At 49.2% G+C, this 12,542-nt stretch overlaps 1 protein-coding gene across 1 annotated transcript in view; it reads left to right on the forward strand.

Moving 5' to 3' along the window:
• PLB1 (phospholipase B1) overlaps nt 1-12,542 on the forward strand; it is a 604,804-nt gene that overhangs the window by 157,219 nt on the left and 435,043 nt on the right. Inside the window, exon 16 of the mRNA XM_086926127.1 lies at nt 5,271-5,337. Within this exon, the coding sequence (XP_086782253.1) occupies nt 5,271-5,337 (67 nt within the window). The remainder of the gene's footprint in view (nt 1-5,270; nt 5,338-12,542) is intronic.

Consider the following 12,542-nt stretch of genomic DNA (forward strand, 5'->3'; position numbering starts at 1 on the left):
TGTTTTTTAGTTCAGATCCTTCTGGTCCTGCTCAAACGAGCACTTGATCTTTGCTGCCCGGGTCCCCTTGTGCTGGCTTTCCTAGTCTTCATCCTTCTGGTCTTTACCCCATGGTCTTGGTCCTAGAGAGGCCTGTCCATTTTTATTACACTATTAGTGAATAATATATTTTATTTTATTTATTCACTATTTGTGTAATAAACAATTGGCAGATAATAAAGAGGGGAGCCCCAGATGCCCCTGTGTTCCTGGCACTGAATTTGCCACCTTTGAAGCCAGGGGTCGCACAGCTGCGACCCCTAAATGACGTCCATGTGGGAATGTATGTGATTCAAACCAGGGGCGTAACAAACGCCCCTGCAGCCCCCGCAGTGCGGGGGGCCTCACTCTCTACAGTTAATGAAGGGGGCCCCCAGGGGGCCCGGCCCCCTCAGCTCTTCTGAGGGCTGTGAGAGAGGCCTGCCTGAAGCAAGCCTCTCTCCCTCTGTGTCTGAAGCAGGTGCAGCCTGCTCCGTTCCCCTCACCCCCTCCCTCTGACTAAAGAGAAACAAAGTATCAACATTGTTTCTCTTCAGTCAGAGCCAGAGGCAGGCCCGGGACAAGGACGGGGCCCCAGAGACAGCAGTCCACTGCTCCTCTGAGGCAGCACAGAGCCGCCCGATAAGCAAAGCCCACCCCACAAGAGAAGAGACAGGGGCAAGGATTGGGTGGGGGCCCCACCCCACAAGAGAAGAGAAGAGACAAGGACAAGGATTGGGTGGGGGCCCGGCCCACCCCACAAGAGAAGAGAAGAGACGGGGACAAGATGGGGTGGGTGCCCCATCCCACAAGAGAAGAGACAGGGACAGGCCCCGCCCGAGAAGAGACAGGGACAAGGATGGGCTGGAGGCCCCATCCCACAAGAGAAGAGAAGAGACAGGGACAAGGATGGGGTGGGGGCGCCCATACCACAAGAGAAGAGACAGGGACAGGCCTCCACTGAGAAGAGACAGGGGCAAGGATTGGGTGGGGGCCCCATCCCACAAGAGAAGAGAAGAGACAGGGACAAGGATGGGGTGGGGGCCCGATCCCACAAGAGAAGAGACAGGGACAGGACCCCACCGAGAAGAGACAGGGGCAAGGATTGGGTGGGGGCCCCTCCCCACAAGAGAAGAGAAGAGAAGAGACAGGGACAAGGATGGGGTGGGGGCCCCATCCCACAAGAGAAGAGACAGGGACAGGCCCCACCCGAGGAGAGACAGGGACAAGGATGGGCTGGGGGCCCCATCCCACAAGAGAAGAGAAGAGACAGGGACAAGGATGGGGTGGGGTGGGGGCCCCAGAGACAGCACTCTCCACTTCCCCTCTGAGGCAGCTCAGAGCCCGGCCCCAACGCTTTCCTCTCCATAAGCAAAGCCCACCCCACAAGAGAAGAGAAGAGACAGGGACAAGGACGGGTGGGGGCCTCAGAGAGCAAGAGCAGGAGACAGCACAGAGCAGTGCTCGGGACCCTGACAAGGGTGGGAGTGGGGGCCCCCAGAGAGAGCATTCTCCAGGGCAAAGCTCACATGAGAAGGGACGAGGCAGCAAAATGGTGCCCTCAGGTAAGCCCTCTTGTTAGAACACACCATGGGCATCCGCAGGAGGGGAGGAGGGGGGCCGAGAAGGGTGCAAGGCAGAGGGGGAAAAGGGTGCAAGGCAGAGGGGGAGAAGGATGCAAGGTAGAGAAGGGTGCAAGGCGGAGGGGAGAAGGGTGTAAGGCAGAGGGGAGAAGGGTGCAAGGCAGAGGGGAGAAGGGTGCAAGGTGGAGGGGAGAAGGGTGCAAGGCAGAGGGGTGAAGGGTGCAAGGCAGAGGGGAGAAGGGTGCAAGGAAGAGAGGAGAAGGGTGCAAGGTAGAGAAGGGTGCAAGGTAGAGGGGGAGAAGGGTGCATGGCAGAGGGGAGAAGGGTGCAAGGAAGAGAGGAGAAGGGTGCAAGGAAGAGAGGAGAAGGGTGCAAGGCGGAGGGGGAGAAGGGTGCAAGGCAGAGGGGAGAAGGGTGCAAGGCAGAGGGGAGAAGGGTGCAAGGCAAAGGGGAGAAGGGTGCAAGGCAAAGGGGAGAAGGGTGCAAGGCAAAGGGGAGAAGGGTGCAAGACAGAGGGGAGAAGGGTGCAATGCAGAGAGGAGAAGGGTGCAAGGCGGAGGGGAGAAGGGTGCAAGGCAGAGAGGAAAAGGATGCAAGGTAGAGAAGGGTGCAAGGCGAAGGGGGAGAAGGGTGCAAGGTGGAGGGGGAGAAGGGTGCAAGGCAGAGGGGAGAAGGGTGCAAGGCAGAGGGGAGAAGGGTGCAAGGCAGAGGGAGAATGGTGCAAGGTAGAAAAGGGTTCAAGGTGGAGGTGGACTAGGGTACAAGGGGAGGGGGAGAAGGATACAAGGGGGAGGGGGGAAAGGTGCAAGAGGGAGGGCAAGAAGGGTGCAAGGCAGAGGAGAGAAGGGTGCAAGGGGGATGGTGATGAAGTTAAAAATGTGCCCCCCCTGGAAACATTTCTGCGGACACCCATGGAACGCACACTACTTTGTGAGGGAGAGTGGGAGAGAGTGGAGAGAGAGAGAGTTGAGAGAAACAGTGGAGAGAAACAGTGGAGAGAGAGAGTGGCTAGAGAGAGAGAGAGAGAGAGAGTGGAGAGAGACAGTGGAGAGAGAGTAGACAGTGGAGAGAGAGTGGAGAGAGCATGGAGAGACACTGGAGAGAGTGGAGAAAGAGAGAGTGGAGAGAGAGAGTGGAGAGAGAGAGAGTGGAGAGAGAGAGAGAGAGAGTGGAGAGAGAGAGTGGAGAGAGAGAGTGGAGAGAGAGAGAGTGGAGAGAGAGAGAGTGGAGAGAAAGATAGAGTGGGGAGAAAGATAGAGTGGAGAGAAAGATAGAGTGGAGAGAAAGATAGAGTGGAGAGAGAGAGAGTGGAGAGAGAGTGGAGAGAGAGTGGAGAGAGAGACAGTGGAGAGAGCGAGTGGAGAGAGCCAGTGGAGGGAGCCAGTGGAGGGAGCCAGTGGAGAGAGCGAGTGGAGAGAGCGAGTGGAGAGAGCGAGTGGAGAGAGAGGGGAGAGAGAGAGTGGAGAGAGATAGAGTGGAGAGTGGAGAGAGAGTGGAGAGAGAGAGTGTGGAGAGAGAGAGAGTGTGTAAAGAGAGAGACAGTGGAGAGAGAGAGAGAGAGTGGAGAGAGAGAGAGAGAGTGGAGAGAGAGAGAGAGAGTGGAGAGAGAGAGAGAGAGTGGAGAGTAGAGAGAGACAGTGGAGAGATAGACAGTGGAGGGAGAGACAGTGGAGGGAGACAGCAGAGAGAGAGTGGGTGGAGAGAGAGTGAGTGGAGAGAGAGTGAGTGGAGAGAGAGTGAGTGGAGAGAGAGTGAGTTGAGAGAGTGAGTGGAGAGAGTGAGTGGAGAGAGTGAGTGGAGAGAGTGAGTGGAGAGAGTGAGTGGAGAGAGAGAGAGTAGAGGGAGACAGTGGAAGGAGACAGTGGAGGGAGACAGTGGAGAGAGAGATAGTGAGAGAGTGGAGAGAGAAAGTGGAGAGAGAGACAGAGGAGAGACCGTGGAGAGAGAGACAGTAGAGATAGAGTGGACAGAGTTGAGAGAGAGAATGGAGAGAGAGTAGAGACTGACTGACTGAGAAACTGACTGAGAGAGAGTGACTGACAGAGAGAGAGAGACTGATTGAGAGTGAGACTGACTGACTGACAGAGACTGACTAAGGTAGAGAGAAACTGAGTGAGAAAGAGAGACTGAGAGAGAGAGGCAGAGACTGACTGACAGAGAGATAGACTGATTGACTGTGAGAGAGACTGACTGACAGAGAGACTGACAGAGAGAGACTGACTTGGAGAGAGACTGACTGAGAGAGAGACTGACTGAGAGAGAGACTGACTGAGTGAGAGAGTCTGACTGACAGAGACTGACTGACAGAGCGAGAGAGAGACTGACTGACTGGGGTAAAGAGAGAATGACTGGGAGAGAGACTGGCTGACAGAGAGAGATTGACTGACAGAGAAAGAGACTGACTGACAAAGACTGACAGAGAGAGAAAGAGACTGAGAGACTGACAGAGAAAGAGAGACTGACTAACAGAGAGAGAAAGAGACTGACTGACAGAGAGAGAGACTGACTGACAGAGAGAGAGACTGACTAAGAGAGAGAAATTGACAGACTGAGAGAGACTGATTGAGAGAGACTGACTGAGAGAGAGAGACTGACTGACAGAGAGAGAGACTGAGACTGACAGAGAGAGACTGACTGACAGAGAGACTGACTAAGAGAGACTGACTGAGAGAGACTGACTGAGAGAGACTGACAGAGAGAGACTGACAGAGAGAGACTGACTGACAGACAGATAGAGAGCGAGAGACTGACTGACTGACAGAGAGACTGACTGAGAGAGACTGAATGACAGAGAGTGATAGACTGACTGACAGAGAGAGAGACTGACTGACAGAGAGGGACTGACTGACAGAGAGAGACAGAGAGAGAGAGAGAGAGAGAGAGAGAGAGAGAGAGAGAGAGAGACTGACTGACTGAGAGTGACTGACTAAGAGAGACTGAATGACAGAGAGAGATAGACTGACTGACTGAAAGAGAGATACTGACTGACAGAGAGAGAGAGACTGTGATGGAATTGGGGTCAAAGTGTGTATGAAGCTATGCAATGCCTCTTAAGATTGCTATTGTCTAATAAAAATAAAAATGTATTATCAAAATGTGCTCTTTGTAGTTATATCTGCTTTTGAAATACTGCATTGTCGCTTTGTCCAATGTTTTAAAACGGAAACGGGAAGGAGCAGTGAATGCACTTTTGTCAAAACTAAATGATGAGTGGGCCCGATGTTGTATATCATGACAGGAGTCTGCATCAGGAAACGCACTTAAATTTGGGCAAACTTCCCCGGCCTACTGATGGCAGGGACCCTGTAATGAATGGACCACCACCTATGACAGCCTGCTGGCAGACTAAGCCCAACCTTTAACTCCACCATCCAGTGTTACTATTAACGGCTGCATTGGTGACAGTGGCGTAACAATCGCCCGCATCCCCTGCAGTATGGCGGGTCGCTGGCCTGAGAGCTCTAGACAGGCATGGAGGATGGGAGGGGGGCCCCCTCCATGTAGTTTGCAGGGGGGCCCCCTCATGTTTCGTTACGCCACTGATTCAAACCCGTGACTGGAAGTGCGGGGCAGGTGAATCTCCTTGAACACGAATACTCCTTCTAGTGTTTGTTGCCTGGGATACTGGAGGTGTAGAGTTGACAACTAACATAGGGTTTGTATTTTTAGGAAAGAAAAATTGGAACTACAATCTCGTGCCCAGACATGAACCCTTCTGTGGACATTCCTGTCTCAGGTAGGAATCAATACCTATATCTTAAGCCAGATGACGTCAGGGCGTGTCTCATCACGCACTGCACTTCAAGTATTTCATCCATGGTCTTGGAATCTAGTGGTGTTTCACATGTTCACAGGAGGATTGTCTGACCAAGTGTGGCTTTGTGTGAGCTGTTTTCATTCGGAATGGAGAATTGTGTGCATTTGTGGTCTATTCCTGTGTGTGGGGGTGTGCGTGTGTCTGTGTGCGCTCCCTAAGGATTGTATGAAAGAGCATGTTTAGTGGACGTGTATGGACTGTATTGTTCTATAGTGAGGTGTGTGTTGTGTGAGTTGCGTTCTGTATGAAGGAGTGTGAGTTTGTACTCACATTATGGACCTGTACGTGTATAATCTATTGCTATGTTGTGCTGTGTTGGTATTTTATTTTTTTAAACATCTTTTTTATTGATTTCGCTCAGTACATATTCCTTACTCACACAGTACAATAGCATGAACACTCTTGTTTTACAACATCAATTACATATTTTATAATTTCGCAACCCTTCCACCAATTTTCACTTGTCATCCCCAAGGAATCCCCTACTCTCTTTCCAGTATTATCAATGTCTTCTTTATCTACCCTTGAGCCGTATATGCTTTTTTATATTCCTCCAAAAGTCTTCCATCGCCCCCAAATTTTATCCAATTTTTATGGGTAACCTCTTGCTACGTATGTTACCTTCTCGGCCCCTGAGCACCGGTCTAAATCATTCTCCCAATGCCGAGGGTCCGGTGCCCTAACTGCCCCCGACCCCTTGGCAATATTTCGCTTTGCTACTATTGCTGCTATTTTCAGCCAAATCGTGACGTATTTGGGCCGCTTTATCTCACCTGTTACACATAGTATTCACCATCTTGGTTCTAATGGGATCTCTTCTGCCATTATTTTCGTTACTTCCTTCCAGTGTTGGTGAATAAACCTTCACTCCTAGAGAATGTGAAAGAAGGAGCCCACTTCCCCACATCCACTTGCACAATACTGAGATATTCCCTGGCCCCATCGGTGTAGCTGTGCCCTGGAAGCAGAGGATCGATGGAGGATTCACAGCTGAATGAGACGGAACGTTGCCCTCACTGACACCTCAGGAGGTCTCTGCCCGGCCTCCTCCCAGTCCTCGTTCTCCAGGAGTCCCAGGTCTAACTCCCATACTCCCCGCAGGGAATCAACTGGATTGGGAGAATTTTAGAACATTTTCTTATATCTCAGTGAGGTGGCTTTAGTCGTCATGTGGTCAGTTAGTAGTCTGTCTTCCAGTGGAGAGTACTCCGCCAGTGTATCCCCATCTTTGATATATTTGCTTAGGGCGTGACTCAGCTGCAGATATCTGTACCTTTCTGTATCCGCCAACTCAAATTCAGCTTGCAGATTCTCAAACGTTATCATTGAACTTCCCCTCCAGATGTCTCCCAGACTTTCCTAGTATTTCTCATTTTTTGAAACCATTCAGGTTCCCCACCTCTTGCAGCTGGTTACTATCCCAAAGAGAAGACCTCTCAGTGAGCTTCCCCTCCCATCCTAGGTATTTGACCCGCCACACACACATCACTGTTTGCATATGGGGTGGGAGTAGTGTCTCCTTGCTTCTTACATATAGAGCCGCCATGTAGCCCCTCTCCCCCATGGCTCAGTGGTCACTCCTGAACGCTGGATCATTCCGATCAGAAAAAGCCCAGTCATTCACCACACTTAACTGCGATACCCAATAGTACTTTCGGATGTCTGGGACTTCCAGTCCCCCTTCATAGACCCCTCTCTGCAGCTTGCATAATGCTATTCTGGCGGAACCACCATCCCATAGGAGTCTACGTATATCACCATCTATTTCTTGGTACACCTTCTTCTGTATTTTGTATGGTGTGTTTTGCAAGACGTATAACAGTCTAGGCAGGTACATCATCTTAAACACCACGGCCCTTCCCATCAATGATATCGGCAGTTTCCCCTAGCATTCTAGATCGTTTTCAATCTCTGTATTGGAGGATATAGATTGTCCACCAGGAAGTCTTCTTCTTCGCAGATATTTTTAGAACTAGATTGGTGCATGTGTGTTTAACTACTATTGGAGTCGTTTCAGTCAGACTCTGCGGGACTCCTCCCAGTAAGGGAACAATCAGGGACTTACCCCAGTTTATCTTATATCCCGAGTAGCTGCCAAAAAATTGGAAGATGTGCAGCACCCGATGCACTGATCTAAGGGGCTTCTCCAGGTAGAGGAGCACATCGTCTGCATAGAGGGATATTATATCTTCCCAAGCACACCTTGTCTCTGTGCCTATTATTACTGGATCATTTCAGACCCCGGCCGCCAGTTGCCCCAAATGCCAAGGCTAACAACATGGATGAGAGCGGGCAACCCTCCCTTGTGCCCTTCCTCAATGGGAACGAGCACGATACCACTCCTTTCATTTTCACTCTGGCCCTTGGGTCTTGAAATAAGAGTCACACCCATTAACAGAACTTAGGTCAGAAACCCAATCTGGTTAACATTTCAAACATGTATTACCATTCTATACTATTGAATGCCATTTGCGCATCTAGGTAGAGAAGCACGGTGTCTTCCTTGCATTTGGTTTTGGACCAGTGTAGCTCCCCATATATTCTCCTCAGATTCAGTCTTGTTGCCCTGTGTGGTATAAATCCAGACTGGTCCGGATGAACCAGTGTGGCAATAACTGTCTGTAGCCTGGTCGCCAACTCCCTGGCTGGCACTTATGCCTCCACATTCAATAGCTATATCGGTCTATAGGAACCACACTCATCACCCAGTTTACCTTTCTTGGGTATCACCATGACCATCGTTGTTCGTATGTCTAAGGGCAATTTCCCTCTATCCCGGGATTCCTGATATATATTTAGCAAGTGTGGTGCAATTTTACTTGCAACACATTTATACATTTCCACTGGCAAACCGTTGGGTCCAGCTGCCTTCCCTGATTGGAGGTCCATGAGGCACTGGCAATCTCCTCCACCACGAAATCCTATTCAAGTGACTTCCTATACTCCCCTCCCAGCACTCGAAGATTGGTCTATCGCAATAAATCAGCACAATCTGCAGCTTCTTCTCCGTAGTGGAGGCATAGAGTGCCTCGTAGTATTGTGTGAATGCCTCTGCTATCTCCTCTCCCGTTCTGTGTCTAGTCCCCCCGGTGTATATATCTCCAGGACCCAACTGCTTTCCCTGTCTCTTTTTTCTAGCCAAGCAATTAACTTATTTGCCTCGTCGCCTATGTCATTTAACTTCCTCTGGGTGACCACTATGTGTGTCCTTGCCCTCTGCTCCTCCAAAGTTCTCAATTCTTTTTGCTTATGCCTTATGCATCCAAATGCTCCACTTCTTTCTCAAGCTCTACCACCTCTCTTTTTTGTTCTTTCTTAAGAACTACTATTTGAGCTGGAATATATCCCCTAATCACAGTTTTGTATGCCTCCCATAGGGTGGATACAGTCTCTACCGACCCCTCACTTTCTTGAAAGTATTGCTCCATTCGCAACTGCACTTCCGCTGTGAATTCTTTGTTTATGAAACACCAAGGCTCCAGCCACGGAGAAAGGGCGTTTTGTTAGACTGGTCCCTGTATCTTAACCACTAGTGGGGAGTGATCTGAGATCCCTCACGCTAATTGAGATGCATCTAAAAATTGCCCGCTTGACTTTTCGGTGTAAACAGATAGTCTATTCTGAAGTGGCTGTTATGCTTGGCTGAGGTGTGCGTGTATTGTCGGTTTGTTGGGTTATGCACTCGCCATAAGTAAATTATTCCCATTTCTGTAATTAATCCCTCCAATGGTTCCTTACCCCTTGCCGCCCCAGTTAATCTATCTATCTGAGGGTCCATTACCACATTCATGTCTCCTCCTATGTGTTGGCATTTTATGGATGTTCTTTATGTGTCTGGCTGTGTGCGTGTGCACCATATGAGTGCACAATTGTCTGTTTGTTTGGGCACGTCTGTGAGTTTGTGGTGAGCATGTGTGTTTCTGAGGTGGGTATGATCATTGATGGAAAGTACGGTGATCCTGCCGGATTCTAGGTAAGGCAGCTATTTCTGGGCCCAATCTGGGATCCAGCTGACCCAGGGAAAGAAGCTGAATTTGTCCATGTGCAATTTTACGACACCGGAAGGTAGTTTAGAAGCGTCCGCATATTGTCTGCATTCAGTTTGGAGCAGCAACCTGAAGGCAGCACGGGGCTTGCTAATTTTAACTTCATTTGAAGCCTAGCACCTAGATGAATGGAATGGAAGGAAAGAAGGGCGCACAGCATATTACCACTTTACCAGTGGTAGCCGGCACAAGGTAAGAGTAGTAGGGCGGGGGAGGAAGTCGACAGACAAAGGTATGAGTAAAATTAAATAAAACAATAAATAAACCTAACATATCTTAGCTCGCTGCATCAGCGACTCGGCGATGCAGGGAGGGCAAGGTAAGTATTTGTATTAATTTTTTTATTTAATTTTACCTATACCTTGTCTGTCGAATTCCCCCCACCCAACTCACCGCTCTTACATGTGCCGGCCGCCACTGCACTTCACATGTACTTAAAACTATTGAAAGCAGGTTTTTAACTTTGTTTAACTTCCTATGTAGGGTATGTGCTTGGGCTGTAAGAATGCAAGATGTATCTGTCTGTATGAGTAATTACACAAATATTGACTTAAATAGCACCTACGATTTTTTTTTAATGAATTCTTTTATAATGCTATTGTTAGATCTGGGGTTCTCTAGTTAGCAATGGTATTCACCTTTGTCCAAATAGGGACCCTTACTTCTACTTCAGGATAAGGGGATTACACTCCTTAATAACCCCTGTTTATCCCCTTGGTAACTTGGCACGTGCGGACAGGCTTATCTCAGAGGCAATGTGTTAAGCATTTGTAAATATACACAGTAATACAGTGATAACACTACAGATGGACACAACACAGGTTTTATAAAAATAAGTATTCTTTATATAGACCCAACACAAGACCATAAACGTCAAAAATCCACAATACTACACTTAAGATTGCTTAAAAGATGATTAAAGTCTCTTAGTTTAAGTTGCTGTTAAATGCGACAAAGTTCGCAGGAAAGTACCAGGATGCGTAACTCAAAGTAAAAAAAAGGCTCGCAAAAGGGGAGATGCGTCGGTTCCGTGACCCTGGGGAATGGTTGCATCCTTCCTCAATGCTTGCGGAGAGTAGGGGACTCGTCGTTAGCCTTACCGGTGCGGAGGTGATGCATAGATTCTCGGCCTGCTGGCCCGTTGCAGTGCTCAAGATGGCGCCTTGATGCGATGCGATGATCCGGTTGCGATGCGAGAAGATGGCGCCCTTGATGCGGTGATGCGATGACAATGCGATGAAGCCCTGGCAGCCTTGCGACGACTCTGTACTTTAGAGCCGCGACAGGCCCTGCGACACGCTTCTCTGGTGATGCAATGGCAACTCTCTCGATGACGTCACGCATCTCCGGTGATGCGACAGCAGGCAGCTTCGATGAACACACGCTTTCAGGGAGATGTGGCGAAGGCTTGCTTCTCTCGCAATGCGATGATTTCAGCTGCGGCGGCGACACGCTTCTTCTCGATGCGTCGCCCTTCCAGCTCCCAGCGGCATGGAAGTGACTGGAGTCAGAATTCCCAGCAAGGAAATTCAGGAGGGAGCTGGAGGTGAAGTCTTTTGTCCCTGAGACTTAAGCAGGAGGCAAGCACAGTTCAAGCCCTTGGAGAATATTCTGTAGATGAAAGTCCTTATAAAGTTCCTTCTCCTTTCCCTTGGCAATGAAGCAACCACTGCAGGCCAACCCAGCAAACAGCACACTGGCAGAGGGGCTGTTCAGACTCCTGCAGCTTTCTTGGTTCCTCTCCTTGGCAGAAAAGTTTCTGTTCCAGAAGTGATCTCATTCCTTGGGATCAGGGTCCCAATATTAATACCCCAAAATCCTTTGTTCTTTGAAGGCAGAGAGGCCTCTGCCTAGTCCAAACCAGTTCCTGAGCACTTTGTTTACATGACTCTCTTCCTCCTTTCACTGTGCAGGGCAGAGACATCAGCCGCCCCACAGGAGGTGGAACCAGCACAGGGGAGGGAAGATACAGCTCTGGAGCACTCTGTTGACATGATTCCTCTTCTCCTTTCGCAGGGCAGAGACAGCAGACAAGCCACAGGGGGTGGAGCCAGCATTGTAGAGGGAATGCCCAGTCCTATTCAGGTCCCAGGTGCAACTCCTCCCTCCCATCTAGATGCAGATCTATCTATTCACCACTGGGCTGCCCTAGCCTGTCTCTTGGAATCCCCCAGTCCTGTCACTCTCAAACTCAGACAAGGAATTCACAACCCAGCAGAGGCAGGCTCAAATGGTTAGGCAAGCAAATACCTGCTTTCTAAAAGTGGTATTTGCATACACAGAATATTAAAATAAACTTTACTAAAATATGTACTTTATTATTCTGAGTTCAGGCATACTAAATTCGAATTTCTACCATGTTCCCTGAGTCAGTTAGGATTATAAGTATGTAATAATCTAACTGCCCATTCTGGCCTATGTGAACAGGTAGCCTTCAATAGTGAACCACTAAAATGGCTGTAATTCACCATTAGAACATGCTACACACATCAGAGCATGTCCTACCTTATACTTACAATGCACCCTGCCCTTTTGCCTACCGTAGGGGTGTCTAATATGAAGCAAAGGGAAGGTTTAGGGACTGGCAAGTGGGTGCACTTGACCAAGTCCACATGGCAGTGCTAGACTGCACATAGGCCTTGCAATGGCAGGCCTGAGACACACTTTACAAGCTGCTTCTGTGGGTGGCACAACCAGTGCTGCAAGCCCACCAGCAGCATTTGATTTACAAGCCCTGGGCACACATGGTGCACTGTACTAGGGGCTCACAGATAAATTAAATAACCCAATCATGGAATAACCAAGTAGTACATCAATTTAACATAGGGAGCACTTGCACTGTGGCACTTATTAGCAGTGGCACAATGCCCAAAGCATAAAACCAGCAAAGACATATCAAAACAGAGGAGGCAATCCGTAAAAATGGAAGGGAGACTCACGCCAATGATGCCAGGTCTAACAGCTATTCACCCCAGTGTAGGGTGTTAGACCGGTTTACATTACAGACAGATGCACAATAAATTATACAATTGTGTAAATAAATGTACAGGAAATGTTACATGAGACAGTGAAAATTCT

Source organism: Lissotriton vulgaris, chromosome 6 (genome assembly GCF_964263255.1).
Source record: "Lissotriton vulgaris chromosome 6, aLisVul1.2, whole genome shotgun sequence".
NCBI classification, from domain to species: Eukaryota; Metazoa; Chordata; class Amphibia; order Caudata; family Salamandridae; genus Lissotriton; species Lissotriton vulgaris.